Source organism: Gobius niger (assembly GCF_951799975.1).
Source record: "Gobius niger genome assembly, chromosome: 4".
NCBI classification, from domain to species: domain Eukaryota; kingdom Metazoa; phylum Chordata; class Actinopteri; order Gobiiformes; family Gobiidae; genus Gobius; species Gobius niger.
In genome coordinates, this window is record NC_136855.1 from 29,728,959 (window position 1) to 29,744,997 (window position 16,039).

At 42.0% G+C, this 16,039-nt stretch overlaps 1 protein-coding gene across 1 annotated transcript in view; it reads right to left on the reverse strand.

Annotated features, from left to right (window-relative positions):
* itfg1 (integrin alpha FG-GAP repeat containing 1) overlaps positions 1-16,039 on the reverse strand; it is a 129,056-nt gene that overhangs the window by 28,198 nt on the left and 84,819 nt on the right. The window contains exons 13-14 of the mRNA XM_079554796.1: positions 11,280-11,323; positions 7,354-7,432 (exon numbers count right to left, since the gene is read on the reverse strand). Of these exons, the coding sequence (XP_079410922.1) occupies positions 7,354-7,432; positions 11,280-11,323 (123 nt within the window). The remainder of the gene's footprint in view (positions 1-7,353; positions 7,433-11,279; positions 11,324-16,039) is intronic.

Below are 16,039 nucleotides of genomic sequence, written 5' to 3' on the forward strand. Positions count from 1 at the left end.
GCAATTTGACAGCACCACTAGCGAGGGGGTGTTGCTTATAAAAAAAAGATGTAGACTGAAGCGTGGTTTATATGCAGCAGCGCTGAGCGCTGCTCTCCTATAGCAGCCTTCACTTTCTTTTCCTTGTTTGCATCGCAACCCTTTATTATGGGCATTTTGGACTTTTATGAGCTCTATCGGTCAAACTTGAGTTAAACATTCTCCGTGTGGTGTCTGGAGAGAAAGAGATGTACAGCCGGTCCCGCTGTGGTGCCACTCAGCCGTAGTTGAATTAACGACTCCCCTCTCTGTTGCCCCTTCCCAGCCGTGGAGTCTGGTTGGAGGAAAAAGGTTGTTCTACACAACATCGCCATAGGCCATGGGAGTCTTAATGTGCTATGTCTGGATCTCACCATGCGCTCCTACTAAGGCGCAAAAAGTCATGCTATAGTCTGCATTTATACACACAAGTTCAGGCCCTATATACTTATACAAAGAGCAAAAAAAACTAAAATATTGCCAAAGAAATCTTTGTGGAGCATTTACAAAAACAATTGCTTTTTCCGATTAGTTGCTGAAGCCCTGAAGGAAATCACATATTGTATTCCTCAGATTAGTTTGGTTTTGGTTCATCCAATTAACTGGTTTACCTGCTCTTTGCTATTGATTTCTGCAGAAGTTAATCAAATAAGTAAAGTTTGTGGCAAGCACGTTGATTAATATTTTGAAAGGCGGTAGTTCTGGAGGCAAAAAAGACCCAGCCTACTAGCTACATGCTGCTATAGGAAGCATGCATACATATCAGCTTTGAATCTCGGGGATGTCTGATGTTATTGCTTGGATATGGTAAACAAGATCGTGCTTGCGTTGGCTTGGGTCGCGGTGCGTTTTTTAAAGGTTGCCGTTGCATGTACAATGAGCATAAGCCTCGTACAAGTGTGAGCGCTGCTGCTAATCCCCGGACTCATTAGCCTAATTGGGCAGTCTGCAGAGAGCTCCACATTGATCTGGGCCCCTCCCTGTGAGCGATCCTCCGTTCCCCCCCCTCGTCTCGATCCGATCCGTCCTCCCTCCTTTAACTGTAAGTTCCCGTAAAAACATTCTCCCACTGTTAGCCACGACAAGTGCACTACATCTGTCCAACACCATAATAATGTCACTGGGAAAATTGAGACAGTTTAAGACAGTGCTGACTCTACATCGAATCTGCACATTAAGCAATTTCCAGCAAAAAAAAAAAAAAGTGTTAGAAAATGGCCATTACCTCAGAGACAAAATGGAAAAGGGAATTGGTTAAACATTAGAGAGATTCTATACAACTTTTATTTAAGTTTTTTTTTTTCTTTTACCATAAATACATTGTAAAGCTAGACTAGCTGCAAGTTGATCATTTTTATACTCACTACTGCCACCTCAGGTCTTACGTGTAACTGCAGCTTCTTTATTAAGCTCGTGCAAGCTTCGGACCAGAATTAACACCTCTTTGAGTGACAGTGCAGGCTTTTAGCGGCAGTTGTGGTGCAGAAGTGTCAAAGTCGTTTGGGTCGAGGGCTGAAATTCAGCCCCCACGGCAGGTCACGGGCCGCATATATTGTAAAGGACTGTGGCCTCATAAATAACGGCTTACACTTATTGTGCTTCTTCAGCCTGTGTCACATGTTTCTCAAAGTACTACATGAAGTCATTATTCAATCACTCCACATTCGATGGCAGAAAGTTACTATTGTAGCCGCAGCCACCCTGGGGCAGACTGATCATTTACCACGTGGCTATAATATGCTGTTTTTATTTCGATCTCTTATTATGTCAGTTCGCTCTGCTGGACACGTGTGGAATTCTTTCCTCTTTTAAATTTAAGCTGCCCCCTAGTGGCTGGAGTGACTGGTTATTTCTTTAAAAATCCATAACTCCACACAGGAATGGGCTAGGCTAGAGACTTACTTTCTTTTTTGACATGCTCAGGAATTCATGCTCCTCAAAGGGCCACATTAAATCATCTTGTGGGCCGCATTGACACATGTGCAATAGGACATTGCTGAAACATGTAAAGGGAGGAAAATACAGAATTTTAACATTTTTAAACTCTGTATAGTCCCTTTAGCTTTGATTACGTCAAGCATCTACAGAGGCCGATAAGTCTCTGCAATGTCACAACATTTATCTAGGTCCATTGTTGCATTAAAAGTTTCACCAAGCTCTTATATCAATGTTGGGAGAGTTGGCCCACTGCGCAGCACATGTACTAAAGAAAGATAATCTATGGGATTAAGGATCAGGACTCTGTGGAGGCCAATCCAAGTGTGAACTTGAACTAGCCTTTCACAAATTGAGTTGTCATCTTAGAATGTGCCTGTGCCACTAGGGAAGGACAAAAAAACAATTGATAGAATAACCTAGTCATTCAGTACTGTATATTCAGGTCGCTAACTGACCTCATTATTTAATCACATAATGTTGATGTATCTATCGAATAGGAGATGACTTTCTTTTTGGCCGACCAGAGTATTTTATTCTCTGTCATTGCTAAGTGTGTTATTTCTTTATTCTAGGCACTAATTCCTGTTGTCATGTTTGCACCATTCAACCAAAGGAAAAAGAGTCCTAACCTTAAATGCCAACAAAGATTCTTAGCCACCAACCTCAAACAGTATTTCCAAACGCTACATATTCTTGATGAAATGTAAAATATGGGGAAAGGTTTCGCAACTTTTCGCTGATATTGAAACTACCTAGAGCTTCCATTGAAAAGAAAAAAATGCAGCTGAACCTTCCTCTAAATTCTGAATATCACATAATATTCTAACCAGGAAGAGTGCACTACCAAACTATTTCCTGACTTAACTCTTTCTCCCCCCAAAAAGTGCAACTCTCTAACTCTTAAGAACAGTTCCTTCTGGTTTTATAATAACATTGAGGGCCAGCTAGTTCACTGCTTTTGCTTTAATTCGTGAACTGCCTGTGACCGTGTACAGTCTTCTTGCACAAAGCACTGTTCGCTGGATAATTAGTAAGTCTAACCACTGATGCCACTGCTGCACCTGCCTCTCTGTGCCTCCTCTCGCTCTCCCAGCAGGCGTCAGCTGATAATGAGGTGTGGTGTTGTCAGAACCATGGACAGCGCTCATCCATCCAGCCCTGCTTAGTAAGAACCAAAACCACGATAGTGTTCGGTACAGGCACAAAACGCAAGGTCACAGAGAGATGGCCTGCTCGATGCACACTGCACACAGGGTCCACAAGCTAATCCATATGCGGGGCATGAATGATGAGCGGTCTGCAGGGCACACCTGCGCAGGTAACGGGGTTTAAACTGACTGAGTGTGTGAGCTTGTTGACCTTTAGCTGTCAGATATCACGGTGGTATTATCGCTGTAATGTGCTTATGTGAGCAGTGCGCAGACTGTAATGAATAGCTGGCCGCAGAATGACATTGCAGGGTTTTTTACAGCATAATCGTGCAGATATACTAAGAATATACAACTATACATCTTTAATGTTCATGTGATAATTACATTTGGCACTGACAAGAAATAATAGGTACATAAACAGGTATACTAATGATTATCGACAAACTTTGCAATTTGTCAGCATTGTGTCAGCATTTATGCTATAGTGCCAAACAGTATCTACCCACACTGCCCTCTTCCATTCATGTTGTGTTCTTTGCTCTACATTTCCATTAAGTGCTGTCTTACAGGATTTCCGCAGCCTTCCAACAGTTTTTCCTGTTCAGCCCGTTTCATTGCTCCTTGGTTCTTGTCTCCATTTCTCTGTGCATCATAATCTGTGCTTTCCAGTATTCGGCTCCATTCAGGAGGGTGAAGGGTAAGTGAAGATCGCTAGGCCCCAGTGGAGAGCCCCAGACGTAGTTCTGTGGGATGTGTTGTGTGTGTTTGTGTGCGCCCCATCATTGCTCATCTCTGGCAGTGTCTCTGGCTGTTCCCCGAGCTACAAGCTACAGAATAAATACACTTTAAATCACTGTGCGCGCACAGACCCGCAGACACATGCGCGTGGCAGCAGGCTCCCTGGCAGCACTTTGCTGCTGTTAAATGAGGGGTCTGGGGAGTTGTGCCGGCGAACCCTTTGGCTACTGCACTCTCCTCCTCCTCTTAGTGCAATCTGGTCAGACGCACGTTTGAAAATAAGCCACGGTCGTAATGGGAATGCTTATATACCAGATTATTCTAATGTTAAATAGATGAGCTGCTGCTCTTTTTGGAAACACAGCTGGAGACGTGTTGCCACTTACATAAACCTGCAGCGGATGAGTGGGCAAAATGTCAAAAACCATCATCGTCAAACTACATGCACTCAGCAAATACACGTCAAAGTGATCGCACTTTTTCATTTGTGTTGTGGGTCTGCATAACTTGTGATTTAAAGGCTTCATGGCCATACACTGGTGCAGAATTGGGAACCACAGGGCTCTCACTCTAAAAAGTCTTCACGCTCCTGTGACTGCTTGCGCCGAAGACAAGACTGACCCTTCTGTCCCAAAACTACCAAAGGGAATGCATACTTTGACAAATACATACAAGTTGTGTTTTGGTTGCCCTTTTCAAGTGGGTCCCAGAGGAAAGCCACATTTGCACAGAATGCTCATAATATACTGAAGGTACTAATATGGGCTTCTTTTCATCTTTCTTCAACATTAACAACATGCAGTTCTTTTTACCTACATTATAATTATTCTTAGTGTGACCTAAAAGCAAGTCCACGCAAAACTTGTAGCATCTGACATAACGGGCTATCATTTGCCTCCTACACGCTGAGCGGACCTACTGTGAGAGCAGTGTAATGGGTGTGGGCGCAGGTGCCACTAGCCCCCACTCACTCCCCCTCGCGCCTCCCTCTTCCACTGCAGCACTTGATGCCCATTTAACTGCACATTTAGAACCAGCGGAGTGTGCTCAAAAGGAATAAAACTCTTGTCGACGAGATAGCGCACACATTTACTCTTCAAATTTCACTAGCTCTGCTTTTAGCCACGGTATCTAATTGAAAAGAGCAGCCTTTGGGAGATTTGTCCTTAGCACTTCGTCTTGTACATGTGTAATGGTGGTGAAATAATGATGGTGTGCTCATTCGGCAAACATGTGTACACTGGAAGCGACCGCGCGTGTGGGGAAACGGAACAATGAGAAGTGACACACAGACTATATATATATCCGTGACCTGGGGCTGTCAGCGCGTCTTGTCCTCAGCCCCGCTCTCTGTCCTTCCCACAACGCTGCATCAAGTAGGTTAACTGTGGCTAATACAGCACAACACAGCCAGACTCCATGCCTTGAATTCGCCTCTCTGGAAATAGCCATCGGTTGTGTCGAATCCCAACAAATTCAAGTTGGGATTTCAGAGCACACATAGATAGAATAGTTGTGGCGATATCAGGAGCAATATCTAAGTTGAACAGCACATTTTTAACCAATTTAAATGCACACACATTGAAGAGTGATGCCAAAATTCCAATATCTCGTTAGCCTGCCCAGTCAAACTACATGCCTTTCCTATTCTTTACAAGGACGTGGAGCCTGGTGAGTACTAAGACATGACAAGTAACAATAAACAAATAAAAATCATGGAAAAGATTGGGGAAACAGCGCCATCTTTTGCCAAATCGATATGCGAACAACTTCACTAACTTTATTACAGGTGAAAGAAGTTACAAAGTTCGTTCTGAATGATACTGGATCTGAGAGAGTCTTTGGCATTGGAGAGACGCGTTACAAATTGGCATCTCTTATTAGACCGATAAAAAGCTTTTCAGTTTTGGGATAGGCTGCGGGCAAAGTCCCAGACGCTCCTGCTTTTGAACAGAAAGTAGGAGTGGGTGGCTGGCCGGGCTGATATCTAGTAGTAACTGCAAAAAATGTGCAGTCTAAAGCAAAGTGACAATAACGTGTCCAATTTTTCATGTACTGCTGGTCTCTAGTGCAGGGGTTAAGGCAAAAAATGTTCATCTGACTAATATCCCCTGCGGATGTTCGGGATGGTGGAGTACACACGCATATTCTCGCTCAGCTGTTTCTCTAATACACTCCCCCCTATTGTAACAGAACATAAGACTCAAGACGTCAGGAGATACTCCCAATACAACAAATGCAGGTACAACAAGGGCCCAGGGGTGAACCTGAGTATGTTTAAGGGGGAGAGAGACCTATAAAAAAAAAATCCTTGGGGGAGATTTTTAAGGATTCAGATGAGATTTTGTGCATTCTGTTGCATTTTAAATGATTTTCACCAGGAATGTGCATGTGTAAAGCTCACAATAGTGTCAGTAAAATTACAAATACAATGGGTTCATATCATTAAATCATCAATCTAACATCATTTCTACTATGTTAGAGCCTGCCATTTTTTGCAACATTTTTATTCCATAGTAATCTACACTCAGGCTTATCCAAACACTGTGTTGTTCTGTGTCATGGGCAATGAAAAGGATTTACCACAGAACATACTGTACATTGAGCCAAGTGTTAAAAAAAACGGCACAGCTATAATTGAGAGCAATGGAATAGCTGTAAATTACAGATCAGCATTAGATCTGAAAACAAATGTCACTGTCAAATTTTACTTTATCTTTTTCACATTGCATTGTTGTTTAGTGAATAATTCAAAATTGCAAACATTTACACAGAAATAAAGGAGATAAATGACACAACTCGTAAAATATATTGGATGTTCGTTTAAAATGTCATTGATGAGTCAAAAGAAGACATTTTATCATGCTGTTAGCCTCATTTGTTTTACTTCTGGGTACCCTTGGCAACAGCACAATTTCCTCGTGTCGTCTTTAAACTTAAGATGTTTTTCTGCAATGATTTAACAGAGAGCACATGTAATTTAGCACCTGCAGGACCTCGAATAATAAACCACAGTCTATAAAACAAGAAACAATGCTGTAAGTGGCACAGGGTGAGCATTAGCCCCTCATCAACCTGATTTATCTTTGCTTCACCTGGAAGGACTGTTCCTCAGTCGCCCTTTCTGCTGCTACTGTGTCTTTGAGGCCTTTTTCACGCACTAAAAATAAATAAGCTGGAATCAATATTTCTTTTCTCAATGTTATTTTTCCCTATGGTAGCTCAAAACAAAGCCAGAGTTGTCAGCTAGACAGAGGACAGCTGTCAGTGTGTTGAGGGTAAGTTATTAATAAACCTGACATGGATGTATGAACGAGAGAGTCTGAAGAAGGTGCTTTAAAATTATAGCTCAAAGCGAGGTGACAAAATGTTTAAAATTGATGGAGCACAATGGTGGACGCGTGATTTGCCTGACAGAATAGAGACTCATATATGAATTCGAGTGGAAAGGACAGGTAAAAGTGTCGGCGTGTGCACTTGGGGTGGGGGGGTTTGGGTGGTGACTTACCGGAGGCGTTTTTCTGGTTCCCGTTCGAGTCCACTGTGGTGTACATGACATACGGGCCGGGCTGGTTAACACCGAAAGGCTGCACAAAGCAAAAACAAAGTGAGCTCTTTTGACACATAAAAATAAATCACTTGTCCGTCAGCGAGGGGGCACGCGAGGACAGGGGCGCACTGGTGGGCACGGTTGAAAGGGAAAACGCGTGAATCACTGACAGGCACGTCGTCACCGCGGCGACCTTGAGTGCCGTTTTATGGTTGTTTTTTTTAAGGAGATGAAAAGAAAATGTCTGAGCTGGATGTAATGTGACCGTGTGTGTTGCTGATTAGACGTGGGTAGGTAAAAAATGTCTTAGCGCCAGGGCTGGATGATTTTTGAAATTCTTTGCACGTTCAATAAAATAAAATAAAGTAGAAGACGAACTTTGAAACATGCCACTTTTGTGTTGTTTTGGAGAAACTTAATGAATTTGAATATATTAGGTTCCAAGTCGACATGAGTCAGTGCAGCTGAAGCTTTACATGGGAAATGTATAATACTGTATCTTTCGGTTTCTTCCCTTTGTTATTTACTATGACTACAGGAGTGGATTCTACAGCTCGCCAACTTGGGGGAAAGATCATTGAGCTTTGTGTGTTTTGTCTGTTTTGTGGGGGGGGAACAATCAGAATAAAATGTGAAATCAAAAAGAGACTGCCACAGAAAACTAGATATTTGCTGTAGAACATGAGATGTGTAGATTTTAATAGCAAATGTTTTTCTTGCTGAAAAAGATTATGTCAAATGAGAAAATCTGATGCCTGAGTTTTCAGCTTTCATCAAGGGGCAGCACATTTCTAACTCCAAACTCCCCAAATTGTGAACAGCTTCTGCCTCCTGTAACTGCAGATGGTGGAGAGTGCTGCTGAGTGGAAGGCGCTGTGAGAGCGGTGCAGGGGAGGGATTTAGAGATGGAAGGGCTTGATGGATGGCAGCGGAGAGCGGCAGAAACAGCCCGAAGCTCCACTCGTCTGGCACGTTCATCATACCTTTCAGTTACAACAACAAGGGGCTGGAGCAGGCGGAGAACACACAGCACCAAAACCAGCAACATGTCACAGTGCTGTGGTGAGCGCAGTGCTGGGGCAGAGGCTGCTCACTTGTGCTCCCGGTGCTCAGTCTACATTTCATGGCATGGCTTTTGGATAAGAGTGGCTACAAATAAAAGTGAAAGGCCATTTGTTTTCAGGTAGCGTTGCAAGTGGCCAAGGCTAATTTAAGTGGGAGACAATCTGGGATGTGGCTTGACGGATAAACAGTCTCACAAGGTACAATTTAGAACCATTTAAAGTGGATATATTATGCTAGAGGCTTACAAATTACATCATTGTATGTAGGGCTGGGCGATTTTGTGAAAAAAGTAATCACGATTATTTTTCCCCATATTGATCTCGATTTTCAATTTTATTTTTTCATAATAAATTAAATACATCTCGCTGATTCAAATTTTAGATACATCTTTTATTCAAACCTGAGCTCAAACAAAACAAATGCTTTCATCAAGTCTTATTTAACGCACAAAAGTCTTCCATTGTCTCGACCAAACTCCCACTATTTTGGTACTGTTTGTGCCAAAGAAATGACTGTAAACCTGTCGAAAGTCCTATGACCATTATTGAGATTGACCAAAGTAGAGATTACAATTTCGATTCAATTTCGATGAATTGCCCAGCCCTATTATTTTATGTATCAGCAAATAGATATGATACATTTCATCATTTGAAATAATGTCTATATACAGTACACATAAATGACTGAGACAGAGGCCAGGGCTGGTCAGGATTATGTAAATAATATTAGTTTCTGTTAACTGCATACAGTACGAGCAAATTCACGGCACTGTTAAAAACGGCCGGTGTTCAGTAATGGGTACTAAGAATAGGGAGGGCAGCACCAGCATTGCAAAGATGTGAAATACTAATGCAGGCCTGTTTGCATGCAGGTATTCACTCCATGCTGATGGTGGTAAGCTACAGTAGCCACAGAGGCTGCTCACATCTGCGCCAACGGTCCCGCTGACCACCACCAACCACTCACACATAGGCATTGGGTGAAGTGTCTAGCCCAAGGACATAATGACATAATGGCACCTGCAGGAGCCGGGATTCGGACCACCAACCTTCCGATCATGAGACGACCCGCTCTACCATGTCCCAGCAATGTCCTATTGTGTACAATGAGCCCATACCTGTTCACCACAACTGCCTCTAAAATCCTGCACTGTCACTCAAAAAGATGTCACTTCGGGTCCGAATTGCCGTCATGCATGCGATTTATATAGAAGGTGCAGTTACATGTATGACCTGAGGTGGCAGTAGTGAGTATAAAATGGCTAACTTGCATCTAGCCCCTTTGAAGTTCTATCCCCTATTTAATGATGTAAAACATATAGTAAGTCCTCATTAAATGTTTGCTTTGAGAAAGTGATGTTGGTGGAATAACAAAACATGAAATATGCCGACTGTATGCAGACTACAAACGCTCAAACATAAAACAGATTTACAGTGTACATTACAATCCCAAGGAAAGTTCAAGCAGCAAAATAAAATGTTTTTATGTGCCATGACACGACTCAAACGCCTAAAATTCTCACCTTGTTTTACCCCCACAAAAAAAACTTTCAGATCATCATCCTCCACTCTGAGACAAACTCAAGGTAGAAGAGTGAATAGGGATTAGCCTGATGCAAGTGTTGGGCAGCTCTGCCGAATGTCCCTGAATAATTATAGGAAGGGCAGGTGCCGGAGGACCCTGGCTTCTGCTGTTTTTAAGCAGCCTCACTGATTTTGTCATTAGACTTTGTACCCAAAGTAACATTCATTAATGTTGAAGTCTGGACACTTTGACACAATGGAGTTTTTGGATGACTGTTTTTTTTAAGTGTTTATTTGATTAGAGCACTTTTATGTGAATTTGGCAAATTTTGCTAAAATGGAGATGATTGTAGTAGCTCTGTGGCACACACTTGCAAGCCCTGCTTAATTCCATATGCAAGTTGATCAAAGTGTGAAAGCATGAAGCTCTAGCCTCTTGCATAACTCTGTGTAAGCGACAGTCTTAAATGGTGGCTTTAGAGACACAAATGTGAATTTTAAGGGGTTTAAACAGGCGTATTTTGCTTTTTCTAGTGACAATTTCAAAGACCTCTTGTTTACCGTTTTATATATTGTTCAGCATGACATGTGTTGTAAATCGCCTTGTAAGACTCTCTTCCCCTCAGCCTCCATGCTAAACAAACACCACTGCCTTTACAGCTCTGTGGATTTGTCAGACATCGGTGCAGTATCAGAACATAAACCTTTTTTTTAGCAGCGAAGATCTGGAAGATGTTTTTGTCACCTGCTGTTCTGCCAAGGAGGCCTAAGCGGTGCTACGAAGCACAAGCTGGGCGGGAGGTAAGGAGTGCGCTTCCTGGTTACTTAGGGCATAGACGAACATGGAGACTACTGCCATGAGAGCTGCCATGAGAGATTCAAAGATTAATTGAACATTCCTGACATCACAACTATAGATATGTTTTTAATTGGGGAACAACATTACAACTTGGTACAAGGCTCGAAAAAGTAAATTGTGCTGAAATCTTACCCTTTAATTGTTATTTGAAGCATATTGTTCTCAATCATTAAAAGGTTCAACTAATGTTCAGAGCTGAATGCCATGAATGAAAACTGTAACAGATATTATACTGTATCTATAATAGAATAAATGACTAACTGGTGTAGATAACAACAGAGCTTCTAATCTTATCGACCCCCTCACCGTCATCACAAGCACCTTTTATTTTCCAGCAATTATATAATAAGGAATGTGCTTTTCTTTCAGAGCTAACGCTGCTAATTTTATTTACTGACAGTGGTGAGAAAAAAGTTATATACTTTGTTTTATTTTACCTTGACTCCTTCAGGACAGTTGTTGGAGCAGAGGCCACTGAGAACTGTGAAGAAAAGAAGAAAAAAAGACAGTAAGAAGACAAAGAGTTAACATATAGTCCAAAGAATCACATTGAGGGCATTATGTTCATATTCTGTACTACACTCAGCCAAAGAAGAAAAACTGTCAACAGTTTGAGGCAACAGAGAACATTAAGTTAACTATTGCAGTGTGTATACATGTAAATGCATCATAGAAGCTCATTTTGCCTATTTGTGATTAGTGTGTACAAGCGGAGCAAGGACAAGATCCGCTGAATTGCTAATCAGTCATTAGAAAAGTGACTTTATTAGCATACTAATGGTTCTGAGGCGGCCTGATGCTCTCGCTTGATGAAGTCACACAGGAGTCCTATACTTGTTAATAAGGTGCGCATCGAACAGCAAGTCGATGGATTACACAACTGGACACTTACAGTGCCTCTCGAAAGTATTCATACACCTTGAACATTTGCACATTTTGTCATGTTTACAACCCTAAACATAAAGATTTTATTTTGATTTTTTTTACTGAACGTTCACACACAAGTAACCGACAACTGTGAAGTGAAAGCAAAATGATACATGATTCTGTTATTTTTCAAAAAATAGAAAAGTGAAAAGTGGGGCTTGCATAAGTATCCATACAGCATTTTCTGAGTGCATTAAATTGCCTTTATAACATTCCTCATGACTCCAGAATGTTCACCTTGGCCTAACCATTAAATAGAGGCACCTGTGTGTAATCTACTCTCAGTTTAATTTCAGCTGTTCTTTTAGGCCCTCAGAGCTGTGGTCTATGCATTTATGTATACATATCAATTCCTGTGGCAGAGTATATAGGACCTTCTTATAGAGAGAAGACTGTGGAGTCTTGATCAGTGCCAGGTTCAACTGACTGAACGACAGGTTCATCCACCAAAGGAACTCAACTTACAACTTTCCTCCCTCTGCTGCAGATGTAGTTGATATTACTCTATGGTCTTCTTCATACTCCAACACAATTTAGATTTTTTGTAGATGCTTTACACCGCACTGCACCATTCGGTACTGATTATTCTAGACGATCTTTGAACAAGTGTTCTTCTTTCTAGCCTTTGATTTGAACAGAATTGCGATCAGCTTTGATGTTCTTAGGCTTATTAAGTACACACCCGAAGGTGACTTCATGCGGTTCCAATAAAACACTTAACATGTTTTCTTCAACCTTAACTGACCATATTACACAGAAGGTGCAGCACACCATTTCAACACCTGAGAATGGAAATCTGCAGAGAATACTAATCTGACCCGCACTGCAGGGATGTGCCCTTTACTCAATGCCCCTGAAGTGCCCTTCTCTTTCCGCGTCTTTGAAGTTATTTTGTGTATAAAAGAGGGTGATTGGTTCTGTTTACCAATGACACTTATTCTTTAATCAAACTATAATGAATCCCACCCAAAATGAACATGTTCCTCATTAGCTCATTGTGTGCTGCCCACTGCCTCGAGCAAGGAGCAGCACTCAGAGAGAGGGAAGAAGAGCAGAGCATGGATGGACTAAAATGAGCGCAAAGATGAACTCTTGTGCTTCAGATGAACTCTTGTGCTTCAGATGAACTCTTGTGCTTCAGATGACTTTTCATCTTTCTCGTAACAACGGCTCTATGAGATCAAGAAGCGGATACATATGTACGGTCTAGAAACCTGGTGCAAACAGCGCGACGCATTCTTGTCAAAATGTCTCAGTTGGAAAACACAAGCCTAGGTGTCGTCGTCCATTGGCTTTTGAAACTTGAGTTCCTGCCCCTCTGATTGTCCATGTAAGTCAATTATAGCAAACAAACCAAACTTTTCAGTGGGGCTATAGAACTCTCTTTGGATGACAATCACACTAATGAGGTGTGTGAGGTTCATTGTGAAGTAAAATTTAAAAAAATGTTAACATAAACAATAGTAAGGCCCAGTTATGGTTTCTAGGTATTTTATTATCCCCATAGATTTGTCATCTGCATTTCACCCATCCTTGATCCTCGGGCGACCCGTAAGACTTTTTCATCTCCCCTACAAGTCAAGTCTCCACAGAACATGGAAACCTTGCCGCTAGTCCTGTAACAGAGTCCAGAGGTTGCGCGAAGTCATTATAGGCTGCCAACAGAATAATTACGGCTCTCTCCACTTTGATTATGAACAGATCAACACATCACAGGGTCTGCAGCAAAGTCATTCGGCGAAGGACACAGTTGATCAATAAATCATAGAAAAAGGATTATGTTTGAATTCCATGTTGCGAGGGGTCAGGCTCCGGCACAGCTGTGAACAACACTGTAAATCAATAGTGCAAAGGGATTAGACACTCATTTGTTTGAAGATGGTCTTATTTGGGAAAGCAGGGATTGAGGGCGTGATGCACAAAGCACACCAAATACAAAGCGACAACTCCAAGTACTGTATATATGTCTGGTCTAAATGCCATCATATTTTGAACAGTGGTTCTCATTAGAGGGAATCCATTAATGATTACATCACAGCTAACTATAGCGTATTTTCAATATAAGCCATTTGAATCCTTCTGTGGACCCATCACTTGCAGAAGGAGCCAGAAGGGGCTGGTGCAATGTGATTTGGGCAACTCCAACAGCTGCCCCCACAACACGGCAAAGGAAAAGTGGAAGAAAATGGATGGATGGATGGATGGATGGATGGATGGATGGATGGATAAAATATGATCATAATATCATTTCTGATGTTCTCAGATTATTAAAGCGATAACAGCATAATCTGAGATATATCATCTTATTTTATGTAGAGTAGATGTAATCTGATTTCTTTCATATTTGTGCATGCTAACCAGGTAAATACAGCAAAAGGCAAATGAATGAAATAAAGACAAAGATTAAAGACAAAATAAAAAGATGGATGGATGATCAGATTTCGGAAGTGAATGTAAACACATCAGATCTGATGATTGGATTATCCGATTACTCTTACCATATAAATATAGCCACTGAGCGGGGATTTTGCTGGAACCTCCCTCTGCAGGCAACAGTTGGAAAGACACTGTGAAAACTATTTTTATATAACTCTGAGCCTCTGGAAAATACTTATAAAAATATATATATATATATATCTGTATTGATGGAGGTTTTTAACAGGTTTTTAGATGTATTGTGTTCTATATGCTGACACTGTATGGCCAAATTTGCACCTCCGTTGCTTTCACCTGCTGGGCATTGCTTGACTTCATCAATCCTCATGTTAAGGGTTAAACACTCAGGTATATCATAAGGACTTGATGCAAACTTGAAAAAGGAATCTGGAATAAGTTGGCAGAAGCAGATGGTGGATCAATTCCATCTGATTTGACAATGTGTAAGTAATCACATGACTCATTACTGACATACGGGGGTATGTCAGTAATGAGTCATAGAGACGACTATTTCATTGTAGGCGAAGAAGATGAAGGCTGCTGAGAACTTCTCGCAACAACATGTCTGGATACACGAGCCCTTCACAACTCACTGCGTCCGTCATGGTTCTAAGGACTGAACGTCAGGCTTGGGCATCCATGTGTACGCGCCTGTCACTGTGTTCCGAGCAGAGGAAAAAAGCAGCTTGCCGTTGATCGCTTCTTCTGTGCTTTGTTCATAATACTTCAATCTCCCCCGACAACAACAACATAGCAGCTCCTCCTTGGCCAAAAACAAGAATAGCTCTCTCACACTGAGGCGCAAACAGATTTCTTGTCTCCTGCCAATACCCAGACTCTCTTACCTCCCACACACAGACACACCACCCCCGTTTCTTTCCACGGGAATATTGAGAGTGATGGCAGCGTCTTCCCTGGACTAACCTAATTGAGTGAATGATGAACTGGTCTGTGTGTCACTTTGTGTGCATGGGCGTCCATCAAGGTGCAATAATGGCCACTCCAGTCGGGCAGAAGCAGGCAGATTTTTCGTTTTTCTCCGGTAATGTGTTTTTTTGGGAGGGGGAGTTTGGAATAACCAGCAGTCTTGAAGGGAATTTTTCAAGTGTAACAAGAGCCAGTGATGTGCTGTGAAAACACCAGATGCAGTCGTGAGTCATTACACAGGTGTGTGTGTGTGTGTGTGGAAGCCTGGCATGAAAAATCCTAATCATTACACAAGTACAGTGAATAAAAAGCAACTAAAACCTATGGTGTGATCAAAGTCTTTAAATTAGGCCGCTTCAATAATGAATAATAATAATGCATTGGTTTTATATAGCGCTTTCCTGGACACTCAAAGACGCTTCACATTGCATTATTCATTCACCCCATACTTGGCGATGGTAAGCTAGTTTTGTAGCTACAGCTGACGGAAGCGAGGCCGCCAATCTGCAACATCATCCCCTTTGACCACCACCAACCACTCACTCGCACACTGCATTCATCCATGCTTCTTAGTGTTCCCAAACGGTCTCCCATCAAGTACCAACCAGGCCTAACCCTGCTTAGCTTCCAAGATCAGACAGGAATGGGCATAGCAAATGCGGTTCAATCAAATTTGTTTTATCAAGACATTTGCATTGACTCCAGGGACTGAAAACAATTATACGTTGGGCATCCATCCATCCATGCTCCTTCCGCTTTATCCGGAGCCGGGTCGTGGAGGCAGGAGTCTCAGCTGAGATCCCGAGACTCCCCGACCCATGCAAAGTCACAGTGGGCAGTCACATAAATCATTTTCAAAACAAATTTCAAAATACAACAATATTATTTGCAAGTCATGGGTAGGTCA